Source organism: Lethenteron reissneri, chromosome 48, assembly GCF_015708825.2.
Source record: "Lethenteron reissneri isolate LAM-NWPU_2019-01 chromosome 48, ASM1570882v1, whole genome shotgun sequence".
NCBI classification, from domain to species: Eukaryota; Metazoa; Chordata; class Hyperoartia; order Petromyzontiformes; family Petromyzontidae; genus Lethenteron; species Lethenteron reissneri.
Window position 1 is genome coordinate 2,591,609 of NC_083826.1, and position 26,823 is coordinate 2,618,431.

General features: G+C 50.7%; 1 protein-coding gene across 3 annotated transcripts in view; it reads right to left on the bottom strand.

Moving 5' to 3' along the window:
* Window positions 1-26,823, bottom strand: part of LOC133354764 (laminin subunit gamma-1-like) — a 152,662-nt gene that overhangs the window by 96,744 nt on the left and 29,095 nt on the right. For 2 of the 3 annotated variants that reach the window (XM_061571862.1, XM_061571861.1), the window contains exons 3-4: window positions 26,503-26,633; window positions 20,690-20,856 (exon numbers count right to left, since the gene is read on the bottom strand). In XM_061571862.1, the coding sequence (XP_061427846.1) occupies window positions 20,690-20,856; window positions 26,503-26,633 (298 nt within the window). Of the gene's footprint in view, window positions 1-13,816; window positions 13,884-17,545; window positions 18,075-20,689; window positions 20,857-26,502; window positions 26,634-26,823 lie in introns of those variants that run through there. The other variant, XM_061571864.1, reaches the window with a different exon arrangement.

The window sequence follows — 26,823 nt, forward strand, 5'->3', positions numbered from 1 at the left end:
GAGAGACTGGCCCCTGCCCTAGGAATGTGGGATTTCTGCCGCTGCATGAGGGTGATGAGCATTGAGCCACGCTCATTTCAGCATGGAGACACTTTGACTTTCAATTCATACGAGACAATGACAAATATCCGTCGTGTAGCCCACACAGACCGCTGGGGTGAGTGCTATTAACGATCACCTATGAAGGCCGGCACGGCACACGAAGGGGTGGGTGGCCAGCACCACCCCTGCCGTCTTTGTCTCCCCAATACTGATGTTTACACAGAGCACCGGGTTCTCATTTATGCGTTAGGGGAGGCACAGGACCAGCTCAGATTATTATTAATCACCGATGGTGATTGGGAGCGAAATTCAAATTCGCCGAGTTCGTAGGGCAGTGCTCTAACCACTGCACCACCGCTCTCCATACAAGACACACACAATCACACAGATCAATCACAAAGGCAAAGATCGATTATTAGATTGTGCACTGGGATAGGTGCTGACAGCGAGCACCTATTAAGGCCAACAGAGCACACCGGGGAGTGGTGTGGCCATCAACAATAACATCCATCCGCCTTTGTCTCCGCAGCGAACGGCTGCTTGCGTTGTGGCCGAAACGTCGTGAGAATTATTTTATTGTTTTATTATTTTATTACTTCCCTTCTACGTGACTTTACCGAAAGAACCAAGAAGATGAATCCCTGCAGTCACGAAAGCTTTAAATCGAAACAATAATGCTCTTCATCTACCCAAAAAACCCTCTACAAGTCTCGATGGGTTCCATCCCAACCCTGACGCCTTTGGAATTTGCGGTGTCTCTCTCTCTCTCTCCCTGTATCCGCGTGTATTTTTCTCCGGGTCCTTCGGTTTTTTTTCTTCCACATTTAGAAACTGTGTTAAGAACATTTGGCCGCTATGCATTCTCACACAACTAAAAGCCACTTCAATGAGCCGCTATCATTTGTGATGACCAGGTCGCTTCTGCAAAAGAGCTACGTGGCTCAATGGGCCTCATCAGGTGAAAGCAAAAATGGCCAATCGTGTGTGGTTTTACTTTTCAGGTGGCTCCTGCATTAGGGCGTTTGGCCGATGCCTTTCGCGAGGGTTTGGCTTCACGTAAGAGGGAATAAACCGTAATACCTGGAGAAAAACCAACGCATCCGAGGAGGGATACAACTCAACGCTTGCGCACACGTGGATTTACGAATGCGCCGCTGTAATACCGCCTCCTGATCAACTCGCAGTTCGCAGTGGGACCGCGCCACCAACGCCGCACGAGCTACGAATCTATCGGCCGCGTCGACCTCAGGAGCGGAGCTGCATGAACTGGGACGTGGATTTGGAGGTGCGCGAGTCTGGGACTAGGAGAGGGACGTCCACACCCACGCGCGCCGCCTCCGACACGATTAACGAGAACATATTATTGCCCGTTTCAACGTCATGGGAAAACGTTGGCTTTAACGGTGACTTTTTAAAACATTTTGAGGCTGTTTATTTTACGTATGCCGTTTGTTAGCATAACATGCGGTCAGGACCAGCGGCTGCTCGGTGTTTATGAGGCCACCCAGAATAAATCACTGGCGAACGTCAGCGTGCGACTCCCGCGCGCGCTGACGTTTACACGCTTTGCCGTGTGATGCATGTTCAGCTCGAAAACCAGGAGAACACCAGCCTTCAGGGTGGCTTGGATTCACCGGGCCACACCTTGCTGATGAGACTCGGTGAAGGCGAAGCTTTCTGCGTTTGCCGAACATATTTATTCGCCTCAAGACTTCATAACTTCAGTCGCAGCTGCTGACCAATGAAAAATGCTGTTCCTAGTTCCGTAATTGAATGGGTAAAGGTGCAGCCCTGCAATTGCCTGCTCACGCCACTGCTGGCGGAAGGGACTCGACTGGAGGGAGCTCTCGAGAGCCGATCTCGAGGGTATGTTGGCCTACTCTTCCACACTGATCGGACGTCTTGGAAGAGGCATGAGTACCCTCGGTTCACCCCAACACAAGCAACTTTCCGATCGACTATCTGTAGTGGCGCACCCAATAATACGCCACGGTGGCTAGGAGATGTTAACTCCCTCGTCTGGTATACAGGAGGTTGTGGGTTCGATCCCGACCCTGACGCTCGCGTTCATGTGGATTTTTTTTCTCTGGGGCCTCCGTTGTGTTTTGTCTCCACATTTAGAAACACGCGTTTAGAGCATTTGGCTGCGATGGATTCCCACGTGATAAGCCACTTCGTTGAGCTATCATTTGTGGCCAGGTCGCTTCTGAGCTACACAGCTCAGTGGGCCTCACCTGGTAAGATAAAACATAGTTTAGTTTTTAATTCTGTACCGCCGGGTGGACAGGGACAGCCGGGTTTCAAGAAACTTCCAGCAGCCGCGCTGGGAGATCGTACTGACGACCTCTGGATTCAAAGTCCGGCGTGCTCACGATTAACTAACTGTAAATATAAATATTCTTAGAACTGCTTATGTTAATTTTGTTGTAATTATCACGGTTGGCTACACTTCGTGCGGAAAAAGTTCAACATACGTAGGTCAAAAAGAAGGAAATAGTGTGATCATTTCTAATGCGTCATCCAACCCTGTGCTCATGATCGCTGAACGTCATCGGCCCACGTTCAGGTGCGAGCATTCAAGTGGACATTCGTAAAAACGAGCTCTTTCAGCCAAACTAAGACATATTGAAGATTCTCGAGATTTAGCATACATACCTAAGACTCAAATGACCAACGTAGAACACCGTATGGAGCTGATCAAATACATAATTTAAAACGTTTGTTTGTTGAAGCTCCGAGTGCTAATTCAAATCAAGCCGGGACGTTCATTTTGGCGTCACCTCCACTGCCCTGGGTTGTCACCGACACAACCTCCCCACGGGGCTCAAACCCAGCCCCTTCCAGGGTAGTGGCTCAGTGCCCAGACGTGACACACCGGGCCTTGAGAGACACCCCCAGAACCTTATTTAGGACTTGAAACACGGGACCTCAAGAGTGGCTCGCTCACTCGCTCGCTCGCTCGCTCGCTCGCTCCCCTACACATCTGTAGCCGTCTCCAGGCCAGGTGCTGTAAGCGCGAGGCATGATGGCGAGCGCCTTTTGAAGTGTGCCCCGGCGCTCTGAAGAGCAATCGCCCTAAATTACTTGTTTGGGTTTTTCTTTCTCTCTCTCTCTCTCTCCCTTCCATTATAAATGTTCCCTTTTTACCGCTCGTTAGCACGTAGCCTTAGAAGGCCGGTTAGGCACTTTGCCAGTGTTTATGTTTCATTCGGCGCGGGAGGAAAGCAAACGCATGAAGAGACATTCAGAGAAGACAAACGCGTTCCTTTTCAAACGTCAGAATGCTTTACAAGAATGAGCCCAAGATAGCAACAGATGGTTTGTGTTTAAAGCACAAAGACTATTCTCGCAGGACTGTACACACACCACGATGTAATGATACGAATACACGTTGCCAAGTCTCTAGACATTGTGTAAGTTTCGACTGTGAATATGAGTTCCACAGACTCATAGACTCACACAGAGACCCATAGACTCAAACAGAGACCCATAGACTCGCACAGAGACCCATAGAATCACACAGAGACCCATAGAATCACACAGAGACCCATAGACTCACACAGAGACCCATAGACTCACACAAAGACCCACGGACTAACACAGAGACCAATAAACTCACACAGAGACCCATAACCTCACACAGAGACCCACAGACTCACACAAATGACCCACAGACTCACAGAGACCCATAAAGTCACAAAGAGACCCATAGACTCACACAGAGACCTATAGACTCACACAGAGACCCATAGAGTCACAAAGAGACCCACGGACTAACAGAGACCCACAGACTCACACAGACCTTCTTTCGCACCATACGTAGTCAATCGTGCTAATTGGAGGTGCAGGGGAAGGACAACAAACTGAAGCGATGTGCTCCACAGTTTCCGTGTGCTGCAGTCAAATTTGGCCAATTCTTTTATTCTCTATTTGTGGAGAAAGTGATCGTGCACTTTTGCGCCAACTGTGTCACCGGCTCGTAGACGATGCACGGGAGAGCCTATTGCTTGCGGGGGGGGGGGGGGTAGAGTTTGAAGGGGGGCAGAGTGGGGGGGGGGGGGCAGAGTTTGTAAGGGGTGATGGCCGGGGGGCAGAGTTTGGAGGGGGTGAGCGAAGTGGAGGGGACTGGGGAGTGAGCTGAATGATGATCATGATGATGATGACACTGGTGGTGGGAGGAGGACCGGGACCGGGCAAGACATAGCGGCCGCCTCCTGTTGCCCTACAGCGGTGGTTCTCAATCCTCTTGTGACCCGCGGACCACTTGGCCGATGCAATAATATTCCGCGAACCACCCAGCCCCGGACCAACCCTGGTGACAAAAGGCAATCGCTTCTCTCTAAAATCCAGTAACACAAAGTGATTCGTATGACCGGAACATTCAAACGTGTTTCTTTTTTTTTTAACGTAGCTATACGTTTTTTTTTGCTTTTTTAAAACTTAGGGTTCAATTTTGATCTTACGCTTCAGGTAGTTTAATCAGGGTAGTTTACCTAACTTCATTGATAAATTAAATATATAAGTAAAAATAACTTAACATCCAAAAAGCAAAAGGTATAAACGTTGCCATTATTGTCCCAGATCAACCTCCATTTGCATCACAGTCCCGCGTCCCACATGGAGGACAACCCGCCACCCCTGCCGTGGAGTGACCACGTGGCCACATGGCCTCGGCGTGCTCACTGCACGTGGCCACGTGGTTCTCGAGGTGCGTGTCGACCAACCACCACTGCGCGAGTGACCCACGGCGGCCGGGTCTTCCCCACAGGCGCTGGTCGCTGCGTAGCGGCTCACTCCACCGGAGTGTCGGAGATTTTTTTTTAACTCCTCGAGGCGATCAAACCGCAAGCGGGCGCGGGTGGCAAGGGCGGGGGGGCAGGCGGGGTGCTAAGACACCCGCGGGAGCGGATTCATCGCGTAACCACTCTCTACGTACGTGTGGCAGGATGGCGCAAGCGGTGACGTGTTGTCTAACCCACTTGCGGTGATAGCGTTGGACTTCTTTCGCGCCGTACGTAGCCGACCCTGCTAGTCGGAGGTGCGATGCGATTGCCGGCGTCATTGTATTTTGATTGGCTAATTGCAGGCGGCCTGATGATGCTAGTTGTAATTACTGGCGAAACGTCGTACTCAGATTGCAAGCGTTGTGGATTTACTCTCCAACACACCGGTGTGCTGAACTAGTAACAAATTGGCATGTTTTGTTTAAGCGACAGACCTTACTAATTGGCTGTATCGGGTGGTGGCGGGTTTAACGACACATTCATATTTACGCGATCTAACCCACACAAAAAAAACCTGTATTATGGATTAATTTTCTAATGTTCGTAACTTTGTTTTTATTGACGGTCAATTATCTGCGTTGCGCTGCCTCTGCGGTCAAATCGCGAGGTCACGGAGCGTCGCTTCTCGAACTTCCGTCAGCCAAATCTGGGTTCGTCCGGCTTCCCCCTCGTTTAGTCCCACAGTTAATTAACAAACACATGCGCAACGTAGCTGGTGTTGGGCAAACATAGCCAATGCGGAAACATTGCCTGCGATTTACTCAAATTTTGATTCATCATTATTTTTTTTATCGCTTATTGCATGCGGAAAAACTTGGCCCCCTACTATGAAAACTTTTCCAGGACCCTCCTGCAAAAGAAGCTCCGTGTCAATGACACTGCGGGTCTTAAAAAGGGGATCGTAGATATAAAAATAGGCGACGTTTCGGGCAATGCCCCTTCTTCGCAGCACATGGAGAGGCCAGAGAGCTAGAGATGTATGATTGTCAGCTCAAGCCATCGATGCTGAATCAGGTGTAACACCCAATGTCCAAGAATATCTCTTTGTTACGGTTATTGGTGATGGGGCTAGATGTTTACTATCTTGCCGGGTATACAGGAAGTCGTGGGTTCGATCCCGACCCTGACGCCTGCTGTATATTTGGAGTTTGCGTGTTCTCCCCGTGGTCATGTGAATTTTTCTCCGGGTCCTCCGGATTTTGCCTCCACATTAGAAACGTGCCTTTAAGCCTATTTGGCTGCTATAAATGTCCACATGCTAAGCCACTTCGCCGAGCTATCATTGTGTGGCCAGGTGCGCTTCCGAAAAGGAGCTGCATAGCTCAGTGGACCTTACCTGGTAAAACATGTTTTACTTTAATACTTTTAAGACCACCACCTCACAGCAATGTACTGCCAGAACCTTTGCCTGCACATCCGCACCACTTCCTCTCAACTACAAAGGCAATTGTACCCCTCCTTTATCAGGAGGGGTACTGCGTCGGGGATGTCTGGCTACGAGGTGACAGGTCTGTAAACCATTTGCCGTGCGTGCTACCATCCCCGTGCCGCGTCATTGCCCAGCAGGCTGGGTGTCTCAGCGCATGACGGATCTCCCTCCGCGTGAGAAACAACCCCACCTCCACAGCGCCGCATGGCAGGCGGGCGTCTCCTCAGCCAAAGTGAATAACTCCGTCAACCACAGCCACCGCCCATCGCCGCCTACCGCCGCCTCCGCCACTGCCGTCGTTTAGCAGACGCGTGCAAGCCACCGGACAGTGGCAGACGCAGGCGTCGGTGAGGGTGACGGTTGCCCCTGGAGCGCCTAGCGGGCGCGGCTTGATGAGCCGTGCAGGACGACAGGGTCTGAGCGGAGCGTGGTGACGAGCCGACACACCGGTCACTCCCCGGGGTGAGCCAACCTCACCGGCTGACGGGCGGATCGACAGACGATTCGACGGACAAACAGAACGAAGGATGGACGGACGGACCAATGGACGGTTGGATAGATGGACAGATGGATGGATGATTGAACCGATTACCGGATGGACAGATGAATGTCTCAAGAAAAGGGACATTTATTTAAACACAAATAATGATTCCATCCAGATGCTGCTGCTGCTGCTCCAGTTGAGCACTTGACTCACGAACGGAAGAGTTCACATCCTGCTCACGGCGTTAACTCAGCCCATCGTCCCTCCGGGGCGAACTAAACGAGTAACCACTTTGTTCATAGTCAGCAGAAGACGTGCACAGCCGAGAAACGCGAATAATTGTCGAAGAGACTCGACTGGATAACGGAACGACCCAAATTGAAACAGGACCCTGCGGGGTGGGCTGGTAGGAATAATACTTAGTACCGGTACAGAGATATCGACCAGGTATAGAACAGAGATATCGACCAGGTATAGAGGAGTTAAAGAAAAAATTACTGTATTCTAGTGTAACGTTAATTAAAAGTGTTTGTTTTGACAAGAAACGCTGTGAGATTTAAAGACTCGTAGTCTTTCATTTCCAACACCACCCTCAACACCACCCCTCTCACGGACGGACGGACGGACGGACAAACGGACGCGGACGAACGGACGGACGATATAATCTATTGGTGGTCTGGTCCACTTCGTTCCTACCAGTATAACCAAACCACTCGATCGAACGATCCCACGGCAGCGGCTGGCGCGTGCCTGGACACCCGCAGGAGTCGGGAGGGGAGCGGGTCAACGGTGCCGGGCCATAACAGATGGCCGAGGCAGCTGCGGTGTCGAGAGGTGATTCCCTCCCCAGCGGCCGTGTCGGGTGGTGGAGGGTTGCGACGCATTTATACTTACGCGATCTAACCCAAAATACTTCATTGTGAACGAGCTTTACTACCCGGCTTCGCCCGGGACTTGGATTCACGACGCCCGGCCGCCTTTGTCTCCCCAGTGGCGATGTTCACACACCACACCAGTTACTGGTTTGAGGCTGAGTCGACCTAGGGGAGGCCCAGGACCGGGTACAGATAATCGTCACTGGTGTTGGCCGTGAGCGGGAATCGAACTCGGGTCGCCAGGTTCGTAGCGCAGCGCGCTAACCTCTACACCACCGCTCCCCATAGCCTAACTCTCACAACAACAACAACCGCCATTCGCCACTAAGTGGCGGTGACGTCACCACGACGCTTGTGCCAGGCTATGTGCACGTTGAGGCCACGCACATATGCACAAACAAAAACAAACGTGCGTTTATTTTTAACACTGCTCAAGCATGTTTAACTGTTTTATATATATGTATTGTTCTTTCGGTAAAGTCACGTAGAATGGAAATAATGAAATAAAAAAATTTAAGCGTAATAAAATAATTATTTTATTAATAAAATAATTATTTTATTATGTTTTATTAATAAAATAATTATTTCATTATGCTTTATTTGTATTATTTTATTATTTCCATTCTACGTGACTTTACCGAAAGAACCAAGAAGATGAATCCCTGCAGTCACGAAAGCTTGAAATCGAAATGTATTGTTCTGTTTGTTTGCCAAAGGATTTCATATTAGCCCTCTCGGGTTACCAACCTCACCTGCACCATCTTTTTATCTCGCTGTTTGCCTTTCACTTGTCTTTATTTCGCGTGCGAAATCAACAATGCAGGGTGGTCTTAAGTACAGCTCGGCTCTCGCCTCTATGGAGGGATACAGTGTGTGTGCGCACAGACACGACGGGCACACGGTGAACCGAATATCGGCGTGAATGGGCGACCTCTAAGGGGCCGGCCATAAATGACGTCACGCGATTTTGGACGATTTTTGACCCCCCCCCCCCCCTCGTCACACGGCGTCACAAAAAGTCAGACCCCCCCCCTCAAATATGACGTCAACAAAGCTCTGCCCCCACCCCCCCCCCAAACCATATTTCCATTTGGAAAATAAAACATGCTTCAAATCGCTTTAAACTAGTCATTGTAGTGCGTCTTTAATGTGGAGCTGCACTCTGATGTTGTAGGAGTGTTGTTATAACAATTAGTGTTGTTATAACAATTCTATATTTATTTAAAGTTGCGCATTTTGATGTGACGTCACATTTCTCAACCCCCCTCGTGACACATCGTCATAAATGTCTGACCCTCCCTAGGTGCGTCGATTCACCAATTTGCATCTGCTGCATGTGCCGAGAACTCGACTCTGCACCTGGGGTGACCGAGTCTTTGCATGCGCTGCACCCCTGCCACCTGTGGTCAGACAGGCGAGGTCACAACTCCTACCCCACACCCTCCCTGTCTCTCCTCCCTGGCTCCTCCCCCCCTTCTCTTACCTATATGGCCTCTTGTTGCAGCAGCCCATTGTGCCCATGACGGACGCTTGTGTTGCGCCCGAAACGTTGTGATTTGTTTCATTTTCTAGCTACGTGACTTTACCGAAAGAGCCAAAGAGTATGGATCCCTGCAGTCACGAAAACTTCAAATCTAGATTGTCACTCACCTTGTTTGGGTCTTCTCTAAAGGCTCACCTTTTTCGCCTGGCCTACACTTCCCACGTATGACCCAGTGGACTCTGGACTCCGCACTATTAATATTTCCTAACTTCGTGCATGGGGCACCGACATCCTTGGATGAATTGCGCCTTATAAATGCCAATTATTAGTATCAATGGAGCGACTCAGAAGTAGTTCTGTGGGGTCATCTTGCCGACACGTGACACAACTGAGACGAAGCTGATGAGAACATTATCGCACAAGTCGACAACGCCTGCTGCATATTTGGAGTTTGCGTGTTCTCTCTCTCTCCCCGTGGTCGCGTGGATTTTCCCCTCCACATTTAGAATGAACATGCATTCAGAGTATTTGGATGCTTTACACGCGACGAACCACTTCGTCGCGATATCATTTGTGGCCAGGTATGCTTCTGAGACAGAGCTATACAGCTTAGTGTACCTCACCTGGTAAGATAAAAATTAACCCGTAAAAACTAAGTTTTTCACTATAAATCCTTTATATGCGTGGCGGCTAGAGTCCTCTCGTCCTCTGGCTTGAGATGGCTGCCACCTATGGGTCAGATGATTGCCTGCCACCATTAAGCAATTGGTAATTAAATATTTTAAAACAATTCCTAAAAAGTGTAAAATTATGGAAACATTTTTTCACGAAAATAAATTGTCACGCACAACGAGTCTGTGTGCAAAATGTCAACTCGATTGGATCACGGGAAGTGGGTTAAAAAACGACCGAAAGATTTGCACGGTCGTAAGCACGCAAGCAAGCAAGTGAACTTAATATAAAGGATTTAAAAAAGGTATAGTTGTTATCTGAATGCCTGCCCTACCTTTCGCCATGTGGACAGAGGCTTGCTAAACCTTCACGAGAGAATTCACATTTCGAAACTTTGCATGACCGCGCAGGTTTTAATATAACTTCAGGAAGGCCAGAACCCGAAATCAAATAAAGGAACGGCTTTCGGGCAATGCTTCCTCTACAAAATACGCAGCTCTCTCTCTCAAACGCAGGATGTTATGGGATAGACTGTATGGTGGCACTCAGATGCAACCCCCGCCTGCCATCTGCGGGAGTGGCTCACGCGGAGTGGAAATACGAGGCTCGCGCGCACAATAGCCCCGCGCTCTGATCCCCTAGAGCCAGCGAATATATTTTGGATGCGCAAACGTGCGCACGTGTTTATTTTAGAGCGGTCGACAGTGCGCGCGCGAGTGGCAGTCACCGCACGCACGCTCGCACTCGCACGCACAGAGAGACGGCGGCGCTGCGAATTCCATCTTCCAGATGCTGGGTGACAGTCTTCCCCCGAGTGCAGACTTTTCCACAAACGACTCGTACTCAATTTATCGACCCGGAAGAGGTGATGGGCCGAGTCTGACCCCCCCCCCCCCCACCCAGGGCGGAAGAGGGGCCCCACAGCGAACCCTGAACCGCCTCCGCCTGACAAACCGTGGCGGGTGCGGATACCTGATGCGCAAATGGAAATACACTCTCCGCTGCTCCTGCCTCGGTTGTTGCCTGACCTGACCGCGTGAATTGAAATTGTAGTTGCTGCTCTGCATCTACATCAGCAGCCGTGTGACGGGAGAAGGGTGAGTCCGTCAAGGGGAGGCCCGGGACCGGTTCAGATAATCGTCACTGGTGTCAGCTGTGAGCGGGAAGCGAACTTGGGCGCGCCGGGTTCGTAGCGCAGCGCGCTAACCATTGCGCTACCACTCGCCATCTGTGCCTTTGACGCGCAAACACTCACGCGTACACAGATCCGAAGACCAATTAGTGTCACACTGACGCAGGAGGGGTCGTGTGACAGCGCCGAGGATTTGAGTTCCTTTGACAAAAACCATCGGCAAAGACTGAACCCGGATTAGCCACGGTGGTTATACGGAGCGCCTCCTCCTCACGTGTTGAGAACTCGGGTCACCGTGCTCAAGCGCCACCACAATGCAGGTCACAACAACACACCCACTAACTCACTCACCTACTCACTCACGTATTCACCCACTGACTCACCCACTCACTCATTCACTCACTGACTCACTCATTCACCCACTCACTTACCCACTCAACCACTCACCCACTCACTCACTCACCCACTCACTCACGTATTCACCCACTGACTCACCCACTCACCCACTCACTTATTCACTCACTCATTCACCCACTGACTCACTCACCCACTGACTCAATCACCCACTAAATCACTCACAAACCCACTCACTCACCCACTCACTCACTGACTCACTCGCCCACTCACTAAATTACTCACCCACCAAACTACAGGTCACAACTACACACCTACTCACTCACCCACCCATTCAATTATCACTCATGAGCATGCTCACTCACATAGCCGCTCACTAACCTCCTTACTCAACCATTCCTCACCCACGTGCTCACTCACCCACCCACCCACTCACTCACCCACTCACTCACCCTCTCACTCACCCATTCACTCACTTACTCACCCACTCACTCACCACACTGCAGGTCACCTCTCTGCTTCCGCCCTCGCACTGATCCACTACGGAATCCCCTCCTCCCCCCACCATCACCACCACCACCACCGTCGTCTCTTTTCCCAAGCCCTTACACACAAAAAAAAACATGGCTCGATTCAAGCAACGTGCCACGCTCTTCTCGAACGCAACTTTGACAGTGCTGTTTGTCACTGGCCGTGCCCAGCAACTGCATTTGAAAATTACAAAAACCCACACACGTGCGTGGATCATCGCCGGCGAGACGGGCCCGCTCAGGGGACACACGAGGCGCGTGCGTCGCGGCCACGCGAGGCGCTCTCGAGGTCAGTGCGATGCGATCAGTGGAAACAAGAAGATGCTCGGTGTATTCGGCACTTTGCTTCGTTCATCATTTCGTATTTTTTTTATAATAACTTTGCTTTATGTAAACCCCCACCTCTCGCTCACTCTCTCGTTAAAAAAAAACCGCGCTGCTAAATCCAGGAACTTCCACCCCCCCCCCCCCCGTTTTTGCCCGCTCCTTTGTTTCTCAGTGACCTGGCTGGGGAGATGGGTGGGGGGACGGGGCCTGCCAACCCGGCCTGCACGGCACATCCGTGACCTCGTTAATCCGGCACAGGCTTCGTGTAATCCGCGCGACGCGTTTGGGCCGCCCCGTGACATTGTGTCCGCGCTCGTGAATCCGCGCGGTTGGATGAGGGGGTGGAGGTCAACCAATCGCTGAGCTGCCCCCCCCTCCTCTTTCACAGTGTCGGTTCAAGCGTCACTCACCACTGTGACCAGCGATCGCTTCCCATTTCACTTGTATTCACTGTCACGCTTCTAGATTTGAAGTATTCGTGACTGCAAGGTTCTTTTGGTAAAGTCGCGTAGGTGAAAATTATAAAATAAAAATAAATAAAAAGTCAAAACAACTAAATTAAAGCACGACGTTTCGGGCGAAACACAAGCGTCCTTCATCAGGTGGGGACCACCACAGCGAAAACAGTTGCTGAGGTATGCCTAAGAGATGGCTTTGACGAGGGTTTATAGAGCTGAGGAGGGTGGGGGGGCATCGTTGCCCTCTTTTTATTTTTATTATATTTTTATTTTATTTTCACCTACGTGACTTTACCGAAAGAACCAAAGAGTATTCACTGTCACGCTGGGAAATAGACCCACTGCCCAGGCTGCACGCGCCGCAGCGGATTCTGACTACGCCATCGAACAAAGACGGCGGTTCACCGGATCGCGCGCTTTCGGAAGCGCTTCCTGCGGCCGTCTGGAACGCTCTCTTCCTTCCGATATTCGGAAGCTAATGGAACTGTGCATTTTTTAATCATCATCTAGATTGACGAACTCATTTCTTTAGAACTGCTTTTTTGCGTTTAGTTTGTTGTCTTTTCCCCGCACCTCCGATTAGCTACGTACGGTGCAAAAGAAGTTGAACGTACATATGGTACATCCATTGGCAGCTCGCCAGAGTGAGCCCATCCATCGGATACAACCGTAGATGACAGATGCTGAATTCTCTTACTGGTAACAACATATCCGCCCCAACCAACGCGCTTTCAATCTTGTCCAGTAACCTATTGGTGCAGGTTGTCATTGACATTGTCGTTCACACGTTCACTTGTGCTGCCAATCGCGGCCTTGAGCCAATGGTGGAAATTCCACATTCCTACGTACGTGCATGCATTGGCGAACGTGGTGATATTTTTGCGGGTAGTATTTGTCGAGGAGTTCTGGGATAGTGGAGAAAAATCCCGGCTCGGAATATACAGCCGACTTTGTGTGTGCGTGTGTTTTTTTATTTTTTGTCCACAAAACTTTGTAGTTCCGTAAAAAAAAAATCCTTAAACGTCTTCCGAAAATAACACCGATTACGAGTCGTGTCCTTTGAAATGTTACCCATCATTTTAAAACGCCTTTGTGACCGGCACTTTTTTTTTAAGGCCGAGTTATTCTTTTTTAAACGGCCGTTTTAGAAAGAATGGGGGGCAGTGTCAAGACGATAATCACCTGCGCAGCTGCTTTGCAATTTGGCGGCAAATCATTCCCACATGGCAACGCGGTGTGTCCGGACCTGTCACGTGACCGCGATGATTGGGTTCGCAGGCACAACCGTCCCCGCGTCCTATCCAACGACTGCCCTGCAGGGAGCAAAGGGATCGCAGTTTTATCGCTCCGCCGTTCTCCAGATGCGCTGCATGTAACTTATACCATTCGTCAAGGTTGCGTACGTATGTCAGTTCGGATCTGGCTGAGTCCAGGTATCGTGAATAAATTCAAAGTCCACTGCTGGTTTCTCTCCAAATGGTCCCACCACACCAAATGGTCCCACCACACCAACCCAGAGAGACGACCCATCCTGCTGCTACTGCCGATGATGATCAGGATGATAATGTTCATACTGATGATGATGATGTTGAACTCTGTTTAAGTCAAAGCCTGAGTTTGACGACGGAGCCACACGAGTTGAGTTCTCACGTGGAGAGAGTTTCACGATCTCGACGCAGTCACCGACGTTACAGCGCAAACACAACACGCTGGCGGTGACCTGGCCCAGCGGTAGATCGCACCGCTCGCTGCTCGTGCAGGCGTTCACGGTTTGAACCCATCAGGGCCGCCCCGGCAAATCGTGAAGATGTATTCGCAATACAAGTACGCGCCATCTGCTTCACGGGTTGCGTTAAGACCCCCCTTGATGTCATTTGAAAAGGGTAGGCCACCGCGTGCCGGAATCGTGGTCCAAATCTTACAAATTGTAGACAAATTGACTCTGCAAATTAGTCAATTGGGATTACACGTAGCAACACCGCTTCCTGAGGGTACACTACAATCTCCTTCGTGACGACAGCCCTGCGCTACAGCAAACGTACTGAGATTGCAATCGTCGATTGAAACTTAAGTCCACCGGAAAAAAACGCCGCGCTCTTCCAGCTCCCTGTGGATGTCCGTGGCTCCCTGGGGGTGCGATTGGCATCTCCCCGTGCACGGCACGTCCCGGGCAGCCTGCGGTAAATTGGCAGTGGCACGAGTTTCTGTGTGCGTTTAAGGGGGCGGTCAGCCCGGCGCCCCCCCCCCCCCCCCCCCCCCGAGTTCGATTCCCGCTCACGGCCGCCAACACCGGTGGCGATTATCTGAACTGGTCCTGGGCCTCCCCTAGGTCGACTCGGCCTTAAATGAGTACCTGTCGCGGTGTGTAAACGTCACCACTGGGGGAGACAAAGGCGGCCGGGCGTGGTGTGCTGGCCACCCACGCCCTCGTGTGGCATGCCGGCCCTCAATATGTGCTCGCGAACAACAGCACTTGCCCCAACAGTCTGTTACAGGCTATACGGGTGATCTTTGTCTTTGCTTGGCACCGCCGGCAGTGGCCGTAAGGGCTGGCAAGCTGGCAGCACGGGGAGCGCGCCCCTCTGCGTTACCCAGCGAAGCTCCAGGGAGGCGCCGCAGGCTTGTGTGCACTGCGCGTGCGTACGCTGGAACTTCTTTCGCGCCGTACGCAGCCGACCGTGCTAATCAGGGGTGCAGAGGAAGGCTAGGAAACGAGCGAGGCTCGGCGACTCGTGGCGTGCCGCTGACGCAACTGATGAGCCCCAAGAGAGGTGTCACGTCAAAGACTCCCCGTGTAGCCCTTAACAGACTGTTTAGTGCACGTGCTGTTAGCGAGCACCTATGAAGGCCGGTACGGCACACGCGGGGGTGGGTGGCCAGCACCACGCCCGGCCGCATTTGTCTCCCCAGTGGCGATGTGCACTACACACCGCACCAGGTACTCATTTGAGGCTGAGTTGACCTAGGGGAGGCCCCAGGACAGGTTCAGATCATCGTCGCTGGTGTCGGCCGTGAGCGAGAGTCGAACTCGGGTCGCCGGGTTCGTAAGCGCAGCGCGCAAAACTGCTCCACCACCGAGGCGTCGGTTCACAATTTTCGGCACAGAGGCGGTTTTCAAACGACTTCAAAAACACGTGGCACGTTCGGGCAGTCAAACCCCGCCGCTACCCCTGCCGAAAGGTGAGACCGCGAGCGACAAACGGAAACTCACTGCCTCAAGACGACCGGCACCCGAGATACAAATTGTGTTTATAGGCTGGGCAAATGTCAAGGGCAATTAAGCGACTGAGGACGTTTGGAAAAGGAGAAATAAAATCAAGAATAAAATCGCCAAATGTGGGCAGGTGTGCGCTTCCTCCGCACGCCACTCCCCAGCGCCGCTGCCGTGTGGGGCGGCGGCTTCTCTCACTCACAGAGACACCGCTCCGTGCAGCCCACAACATTGTCGAGCAATCACAGAGCCGAGCACTCACAGGGCCGAGCACTCACAGAGGCACTGCTCCGAGCAGCTCATGGCGCAGCTGGGCACTCACGTTTGGATGAGAAACCATCGACGCTGGCAATGCACGACCGTTTCAATGAATCAACTAAAACAAAAATAGCGCATTGCATTAACTTGTTGCGTTCTTCTGCGTTGCCCAAGTTTACGCTGATCCTGATAAATCTACAAAAACGTATTTACTCGTGCCATTTGCACTTTCATGCGATAGCGAGCACTTCTTATTTATCTATCTTGCTCCACCGGGACCTATGCACTTTTAAACTAATTTCTTCAGAACTGCTTTTGGTGTTTAGTTTTTTGTCCTTCCCCCGCACCTCCGATTAGCCACGGGTTGGCTACGTACGGTGCGGGAGAAGTTCGACTTACATACACACAAACGACTAAATACGTGCGGCAGGGTGACGCAGTAAGTGCCACTTTATAGGACGTTTCTGGGATGAAATCCCGACTCCGGGCCTCTCCCTGTGTGGAGTTTGTATGCTCTCCCCCCACCCCGTTCTGCGTCGGTTTTCGCCGGGGTTCTCCGGTTTCTTCCCATAAATAGAAACCTCACAAAGTAACCCGGCATTGACCAAACAATCCCAATGCTGAAAAATGACTCGATTGCGATCACACACAACGGCAGCAGCAGCTTAACATCTTCCCTCCGACTGCGAAAGACTTGCCGGGACCTTCCTGTGATAGAATCGTGAGACCCGGTGAAGCTTTCCCCGGGTAAACAAGGAAAAACGTAACAATAAAAAATGTTAAACAAATAACATTTCAATAATAAATAACGCACCGGACTAAAAAGCGTGGGTTTTTACGTGGCTGTCATATCGAGGCAATGCCCAAATGTGATGTTCATTGCTATAAATTCTCACGTGATAAGCCACTTCGTTGAGCTATCATTTGTGGCCAGCTCGCCTATGAAAAACAACGATACAACTCAGTGGGCCTTCCATGGTAAAATAAAAAACAGTTTATTTTTAATTATTTGACAACCTTGTCAATACTTCGTGCTCTTATCGCGTTTTTGTGCATGATCTGTTGTTATAACTTTCTGACCCATCCCGACTGGACATCTGTGAATAAGCGCTTCATAACTCATCGAATTCCTCCAGGATGAATGAAAAAAGATTCAGAATTCAGGATCTGCACTGTAACGCGCTCTTCCCATGCGCTCAGATGATGGGAGGCCGATTGCCGAATTTGTGAATCCACCCAGAAACCCGAGCGGCGTCAATAAATCACAAATCAGCCACAGCGCTCAGATCACAACCAGAAAAGGTCACGAGTTCAAATTCCGTTCGAGGTCAACGCGCACGTGGCCCGTCATCCAGCGCCGTGGAGGCAGCGAGAGGTTGGTGGATCACCACATGAATGTTACTCAACTCCCTTCCAGTCGGGCGTTGAAGGGGGCGCCTGTACACACTGTGCTTGCCAGGAGAAGATGGTACGGCAAAGTGCGGACGAATATCGTTTGTCCCTTACCACGCGGCGTAGACTGCTGCCCCCACGCACGTGGGCTTTCCCCGTTCGCTCCGAGTTGCCTCCCACAACGTACGAACCCGAATCGATTGGCTGAAAACATCTTGACATATAGAGAACTGCAGAGCTTGTTGGCGCAGGCGTGCTGCCTGTTTGCCGCGTGACCGCTCGCCGGTGATTCCTACGCAGGTTCAATTGAGTGAGACCCGCTCTGTTGGGAGCCAGTCGTGGCTCGGGCCTGTCGAAAAACTTGACCTTGTCATCGTAAAAGCGGAATTCCCACCGGCGGCTCAGGGCGATCAAACAGCGATGAGCCACTCCGTGCTCGTACGAGCCGTACGGTTTGAATTGGTGCGCGCGGATAAAAAAAAAGAAATGCCAACGAAAGCTCCAAAATCGAGCATTGCTCGGGGCGAGGTGAACCCGCTTGCTAAGTCCACCGCCGTTAATTCCGCCGCCGTTAATCGGTCAATCCCTCACCGGGAGGGGCAATTAAAAAGTAACGGCACGCCAACCGAAAAGAACGAAAACAAGCGAGGCAACACAGGGCCGTGCGTTGGTGAGCCGGAGCGGGCCCAACGTTTGCGTCACCCAATACTGCCCCCACCCCCCACCACCACGAAGCAACCCCCCCACCACCAACCCCCTCCCCCCACCAACCGCCCACCAACCCCCCCACCAACCGCCCACCAACCTCCCCCGCACCCACCAATCCCAAACCGCGAGCGCCGTCAATTAGCCACCGGCGCGTTCACAGGAGGAGCGCTTGTCTCGTTTGAAAACGAATTCAGCTCTGAGGTCGCGAGGGCCTGCGAGGGCAACGGGCGTTAAGACCGTCGGGAGAAGCCGGGGACCCCGACAGCCAAGGCCACCACAGCGAATGACATTGACTTTAATTGTGGCCTCGCTGTCAGGCTGACTGCAGGGGTCGATAAAATCGGCACTACTTTGTGGGGAAGTCAACGGCGGTTGTTCTTTTTGGAGAGACTCGTCACGCACTCCCGTCATAGGAATGTGGAGTTCCCACGACTGGCCCAGGACTGTGAACGCGAGAGGAGCACTGCCTCGATGCTCAACTGAGCCGGAGTTCACAACTAATATTTGTAAGTCGCTCAGTCACGTTTACAATTATTTATGCCAAACGTAATTCCTTTGAGTCGAATTTGCTACAAATGTCTACGAAGATCTTAGTAGTTTGCGTACTATCAATGTATTGGGTACAAGGGCACTTCAACCAATACGAGCTACCACTACACGCCCGTTCTGCTTGTCCTGTATTCGATTGCCAGCCGTAGTTAATATCAGTAGCGGAGTGATACATGGTCTCCGGATATTACAAAGCCACTGGGAGCTATAAAACTTTTCAATCTAGATTGAACGCTCATCTCTTTAGAACTGCTCTTTGTATTTAGTCTGTTGCCCTTCCCCCGGCATATCCGATGAGCGCGGTTGGCTACGTACGGTGCGAAAGAAGTTCAACACACATACGGTACATCCATTGTCTGCTTGCGAGAGTGAGCCCGTCCCTTGGATACAACTGTAGATGAAAGATAGATACATACGTGCAGGCCGCCCCTTCACAACATCTGTTTTGACCAGTGTGTATGTTCACCACACTGAAGTATATTCACCACACTGGTCTAAACCCTCCGGGTGGCAGGGTGACACAGTGACACAATGGTAACGCTTGTGCCTCACAGAAGGAAGGGTTTGGGTTTGATTCCCATCTCGGGCCCCATTCTCTCTTTGTCCTGCACGAGTTTCCTCCGAGATTTGCAGTTTCCTCCCGAAGATAAACATACATAGAAAACACAATCAAATAGATAAATGCACACAATGTAACCGGTCGTAGCCAAACATCCCAACGCTGAAGAATGACCTGCACAGTACTCAATTGGGATCACGCACAGCGGCAACATCGCCACCCTACCGCATACACTTTTTAGGGCCCTCCTGCAAACAAGTGATGAGACTCAGCGAGGCATTCCTGGGTGAACGAGTGTCATACATTACGCGTTATCAACAACATGAGTGGTGCTTCAAATGCCTCTCTTACACAGCCGTTCCATCAACCGTGTCTCTATGTGACGAGAAAACCCCATCGTAGCAAAACAAAAGGACAACGGGCCAGGCAAAGGAAACCATAACATTTCGGACACCGCACGGAGAATTGCCGGACTCGAGACAGACACCTGAATTATTGTTTAAATTTGATGTCGGGGTCACTCAGCCAAGTCTACAAAACTGTGAGGGAGGGGTGTCCAGACCCTCACCGTGGTGCCACGCTTACCGTCACGCTGAGCTCCACGTCGCCCCTCAATGCGTGTATTGTATGTTGAACACGTGTGTATGTATGTATGTTGAACTCCTTTCGCACCGTAAGTAGCCAAGCGTGGTAATCGGAGGTGCGGGGGAAGAACAACAAACTAAACACAAAAAAACAGTTCTAACAAAATGAGTTTTCGATCTAAATTTAACAGTGCATAGCTTCCTAATATCGGAAGGAAGAGAGCGTTCCAGACGGCCGCAGAAGCGCATCTGAAAGTGCGCGATGCGGTGACCGACTTTGTTCGATGGCTAGCCCAGAAGCCGTTGCTGCTGTGGTGACGGTGACCCGGGTTCACGTGACGGCTCACGCTCCTTGAAATTCCCTGCATCCTACGCTTCGCGAACCCAGCAAACTCATACCTGTCAACCCCTTATCAGTGCCCCTACCCTATTACAGACCAATTCAGACCTTGTTGGTCAACCCGTGCTCTTATACATCTCAACGTTCAACCTTCAAAGTCCCATCACAAGGGAGAAACACAAACAAAGAGACGATATTCTTTTTGCCCGTATTGAAACGGCTGTGCGCCGTATGGACCTGAAAACTCAATTTCCCTCTACACGAATAAGGAGTAAACCGTGTGGGTGTGTAGATAGATGGAGAAATAGACAGATGGACAGACGGACCTATATGTGGACTGACAAAGACAAATACCCCCCGTATAGCCTTAACAGACTGTTGGAGCAAGTGCTAATAGCGAGCACCTATGAAGGGTGTTACGGAACACGAGGGGGTGGGTGGCCAGCACCACCACACAGACGCACACAGACACAGACGCGGCGTGAACACGCGGCATGCTCGAGGTCCGCGGTCCTTACGGAGGCACTCGTGTGCGTCGTCGGACGAGCCCTGCGCCCAGGGTCGGGAGTTGTGCGATGGGAGGCATCTCTCGCAGTCGTGGCCGGTCGTGTTGTGCTGGCAGCGGCACACGAGGCGCCCGTCCGACCCGCGGCCGCACTCGCTCGCGTGCCCGTGGCACTTGCACCTGCACGGCGGGGGGGGGGAGGGGGCAGACGGGGTTAGATGGAGCCTCTAGTCGTCACGTGGGCAAGCAGAGTCGTCCGCCTGGCATCTCCAGAAGTTTTTGATCTTAGTTGTGTTCTGAGCGCGTGGCAGAATAGATGTCTACGGGACCTTTTCGTTTGCTAGTTATCAAAATGAAGACACGAGGATGGGCTGTAGCCATTCTGGAAATAATACAGGTGTGAAGAGGTTCAGACACCGAATAGATTCATATTGCAAGGCTTCAAGTCTGCATTAAAAACACATTATTGGGACAAAATACGCAAACAATCATGCTCTGATAATATATGCACTGTGTTTTAAACTGATAAGACTACACCAGAGACAGCCTTCTTATAAGTGCTCAATCCGAGCTATTACTATTTTCATACTTGCATTGTCTTTGTAGTGTCCGCCTTTTGGCGTTCTCTGGTCTAACACCGGTGAGACAAGGCCACACAGAAGGATGTCTCTGGTGTCGGTCAATCCGTTTCGAAGACAGCGCAATACGGTATCGGAGCATGTTTTGTCTGCATGTTTTGCCACCAGCGCTGTCTGTGATTGATGCAGACTTGATTCCTTGCAATAGGTGTTCTATTCGGTTCAGCGAATAGAGGAGAGCGCTGAGCCAAGCTGCACGGTGTCCGTACGAGCGTGGCACGGACGTGGGGCCCATCTCTCCTGGACGTCTGTGACAAAAAGAGCTTCATGGCTCATGGGATTTCTCCAGGATGAATGAAGATTCTGATTGTTTGTTGTGGTCTAGGAGACAAGAGTGGGACGAGAGCAAGGACCGAGAGAGGGGGAGGAAGAGATCGAAAAGGAAAGGAGGCATGCGTGGAGTTTGAGGGGGGGCACGGTGCAATGCCCCACCCAAACTGGACACCTTTATCAATTTATTTTCAGTTCTTTGTTTTTTTCGGTAAAAGAGTTTGGGCCCTTGCAGTCACGAAAACTTCAAATCTAGAATTATTTTCAGTTGTTTACAATAAAGATTCGTATCTCTGGTGGTGGACCTCAGCCAGTGGGTGGAAATGCCACATCCCTATGGCCAGTGTCAGTTTATCTGCAAGACATCTTCAGTTGTATTATGTTTCATGATTATCATGCTTGTTTACTCAAGCTACTTTTTCAGGAGGGTCCTGCCAAGTGTTTGCAGTTGGGGGGGGGGGGGGCGATGTTGCTGCTGCTGCTGCTGATTGTGTGATCCCAATTAAGTAATTTGTGGGTAATTTTTCAGCATTGACATGTTTGGACAATTCCAGTTACATTGTGTGTGTGTGTCTGTGTCTCTTTTTTAAGCTCTGGGAGAAAACCCGATAATCCGGGAGTTAATTCATCAGAAAGGTGCCCGAGTCGTGAATCGAACCCAGGCGCTTCGTGCCACGAGGCCACGGGCGTCGCCACTACCGCTACTGCCCCCCGAGCGAGACGACGCTTTGATCGCTCGTTCCCCGACCGTGAAGTCTGCAGGTTGAGGAACGCGCCGATGTTCGTGAGCGAAATCTTGGGAGCAGCTTCGCAGCCACTGCCCACACTCCGTGCACCATCTCAAGTGCCCCACAGGTGCGCACGCCGCTCTCACAAGGCGTTCACCACCCCCCCGATCGGTGGGCACACGTGCGCTGCTCAATAGGCTCCTCCGGAGGGGGTGGCGCGGGGGGTGGTGGAGGTTTGATCTCGGCTATAAAGGCGCTGGCTGGGTTCCAGGGCTTAAACACAGACAGGATGCTGCTGGCACTTATCCCAGCCACCGTCATTAAAAACGCTGAATAGACCTTCACCTGCACTCTGCTCCCTTAAGCCAGGCCTCGATGGCGACGGGATAGCCTCTGACCCCCCCCGCTGCGACCTCTGGCATGGGAAGCATCTTGCTTCAATTATTTTTTCAACTTTCTATCTTTGCAAATAAGGTGGCATGTGTGTGTTTGTGTGCGTGAGCTGTATCGTCGCGGTTTAAGCGCTGCACTGCGCTACGAATCCCGGCGACCCGAGTTCGATTCGCGCTCATGGCCAACACCAGCGGCAGTTATCTGAACCGGTCCTGGGCATTCCTTAAGTCGACTCAGCCTCAAATGAGTACCTGGTGCAGTATGTAAAGATAGCCATTCGGGAGACAAGGACGGCCGGGCGTGGTGCTGGCAACCCACCCCCTCGTGTGCCGTGAAGCCTTCACAGGTGCTCGCAAACAACACTTGCCCTAACAGTCTATTAAGGCTATACGGGGGGGGGGGTCTTTGTCTTTTTCTTGTCTGTGTGTGTGCAAGCTTGTGCGCAGGGGAGCGGTGGCGCAGTGGTTAGCATACTGCACTACGTGCTCGGCAACTCGAGCCCCGGTCATGGAAAACAACTGGTCCTGGGTGCGGCTCACCCCTAAGTCGACTCAGCCTTAATTGAGTACCTAGTGCACTGTGTGTAAACATCAGGCACTGGGGAGACAAATGCGACCCGGGCGTCATGTTGGCAAGCTTTCCCCCTCTGCTTCATGGTGATGGCGACTCAGATTAAACGCTATGTTTATAATTAAATGTTTAATATTTTAGTGTTTTTGTTATTAACTCATTGCATATTTATTACTCGCAGCAGCAGCATGGTCCCCCTCCTGTAAACACGTGGCAGGACCCTCCTGTAAATGAGTCCTGAGACTCAATCTTGATTTGAAGCTTTCGTGACTGCAGGAATCCATACTCTTTGGTTCTTTCGGTAAAGTCACGAAGGTAGAAATAAAATACAAAAATTCATTTAATTCAATGAATTTTTGTATTTTATTTCTACCTGCGTGACTTTACCAAAAGAACCAAAGAGTAAGGAATCCTGAGACTCAGTGAGGCTTTCCTCGCTAAACAACGGTAATTATGGTTATGAATGATTATTTACAATGATCGTGATAATACAAAAATCATCATTATAGTTGTTATTACGTATAAGTGTAATTTAAGATTAATAAATGTAGCTTTTTATTTATTTATATTCAGTATGCCGGATATGTCCCATAGCCTGAGAGCCTCTCTCCCCCACTTCGTCCGGTTTCGAGAGGCTTTACCGTACGTCTTGCTGTACGTTGAAATCAAATCTGTAAACGATGCGACACCCATCACCCTTACAGCAATAATAATAATTACACAACGCAGAAACGTGTAAAAACCACACAGCTATTCACGAAATGCTGATGGATATTTTTTTTTTAAATATCCATCGTGGCTGCGTGCTCTTCACGCAACATTAGTGCCTCGTTTGGACCCTGCATAAGGTGAAAAGTAACGGTGGCGAGCTGTTAACTACCTCGCCTGGTATACAGGAGGTCGTGGGTTCAATCCCGACCCCGACACTTCTATATCTGGAGTTTGCATGTGCTCCCTGTGGTCGCTTGGAGTTTCCTCCGGGTCCTCCCGTTTTTCCCCTCCACATTTAGAATCAATGTACTTGGCTGTGATACATTTCCACGTAATGATAAGCCACTTCGTTGAGCTATCAGTTGTGACCAGGTTGCGTCTGAAAAAATACTACGTAGCTCAGTGGGCTTTACGTGGTCAAATAAAATAGTTTAGTTTTTAGCCACGGACGGCATTCCCGATGTGAGCCGAGGGCTTTGCGTGCAGCCCGGCCGAATAATTCACACGCTGTGTTTTCACAGGTTCCCAACTCCCGTCACATGAGCGGAATGGAAATTGCTCGTGAGCGCAAGTGGCTCGTCGTCAAGCTTCGTTAGTCGCGGTAATTGGCGTGGGCGACAGCGTTGGCTTGCACGGAAGCCAAATCATGCACGCGGCAGCTGCTGCTGATGATCGTGGTGGTGGTGGTGGTCGTGGTGGTGGTGGCACCGTGAGTGTGGTTCGTGACTTTCTGGGTAATGCTCGAAGCCAAAACAACCCCAGCCCACCCGCTCCCCCGCCAAAAATTCTTGCCGTTCTTTTTGTTGTGAGCCGTGCTCAATGCGCCCCAAGGTATTGTGAGATTCGCCTGTTTCCAAGCAGCTGTTCAACGCGCGGCCGTGCCCCGAGCGTGTTTTTGTTGCGAAAGCGACGGCCCGTTCGGTTCCCGCGCCGTTGTGCCCGCCCAGCCGAGGCCACCATTCATCGCGACGCCGGCTCCTGCCGCGTGTCTCTGACAAGAGGTCCAAAGCAACGGGCCGGGTGGCTCTCGGCGGGAGGGAGCGAGCATCTCGCGGCTGGCAAGGTTGCGAGATGAAATCCTGGGTATGCGTTGACTCAGCTCATCATCCACTTCCGGGAGGGAGGGGGTCTCTAAAATAAGTACTACTTTTTGGGGGGAAGTCAATGGTCGCACGTCTGACTTTGGATCAGAAGGTCACGTGTTCAAACCACTGGCTCAGGCTTTTAAACAATTTAACACAATAATAAAGAATACGGTTTGGGGGTAGCGTATTGAGCTTCTGGTTGCAAATGCATGTCAAGAGGCTGCACGAAGCAGTGCCACCGTGAATCACGGGGAATACGAAGTGTCCATGCTGCGAGTAGCCATTCGCATAAACGTATCATAATTTAAAACTCTCTGTCCGTGCCTCGCTATACAAACGTGCGTGGCGGAGTGGTGCCCATCTCTGCAGATGGATCTGGGCAAAAGGTGACATTTCAACATTCGTATGGTAGCGCCCACTATTGGGGTGCCGCAATAGCGAGATGTTAACTACCCCACCGAGTAGACAGGTCGTGGGTTCGATTTCGACCCTGATGCCTGCTGTATATTTTGAGTTTGTGTGTTCTCCCCGTGGTCGCGTGGATTTTTCTCCGGGTCTTTCCGATTTTTCCCCTCCACATTTAGAAACATGTGTTTAGAATATTTGGCTGCTATAAATGTCCACATAAGCCACTTCGTTGAGCCATCATTTGTGGTCAGGTCACTTCTGAAAAGGGGCGATATGGCTCAGTGGGCCTTACCTGGTAAAATAAAAAATGTTTGTTGGAATAGTTTCTGAATTTGGATGGTTTTCATACTTGGCCAACGGTGACGTGGGTATGAGAATGGCCCACGGAAGCAGGTGTCACAGAACTACCTCCGAGATCATTTCAAGTGACCCTCTGGTCCACACAGTTACGAGGCAGCACTCGCGCACCAGCTCTGCATATGAGACTATAATGTTTCAGGACCCTCCTGAAAAAAGTTTCGTTCCTCGGCAAGGCCCTCCTTGCTAAACGGGCGTGTAAATATATATATAATAAAATAATAAAAACGAAAATTGTACAAGAAAAATATACTAATAAAAATGATAAAACAACAAAAAGATAACGATAAAAATAATAGTAATTCAATAACAATAAAATAATAAAATTTCAACGGTAACCGTTCACGCTTTAAATTTCGATTTAACGCTTTCGTGACTGCAGGGATTCATCTTCTTGGTTCTTTCGGTAAAGTCACGTAGAATGGAAATAATAAAATAATTAAAATAAAACATAATAAAACATTGTTTTATTTTTATTATTAATAAAAATAGAACATAATATTTTATTATGTTTTTTATTAATAAAAATAAAAAATATTTTATTAAGTTTTATTTTTATTATTTTTTTATTTCCATTCTACGTGACTTTACCGAAAGAACCAAGAAGACGTCCGCGCTTTGTTTTGCCCACAAGAGGTGTGGAGGCGAAGTCGTCGGCTGCCTCACCTGCCGCCCACGGCCAGGTCGGACACTGCGTAGTAGTAGGAGCGCAGCACCTTGGGGTCCCCGAACACCTCGTCGCCGAAGGTGTTGAGGCGACGCAGGGACACGCGCACGTCGGTCGCCGTCACCCATTCCTGCACACAAAGACAAAGGTCCCCCCGTGTAGCCTCAACAGACTGTAGGGGCAAGTGCTGCTAGCGAGGAGCACGTGTGAAGGCCGGCACGGCACACGAGGGGGTGGGTGGCCAGCACCACGCCTGGCCGCCCTTTGTCTCCCCAGTTGTGATGTTTACTACACACCGCACCAGGTACTCATTTGAGGCC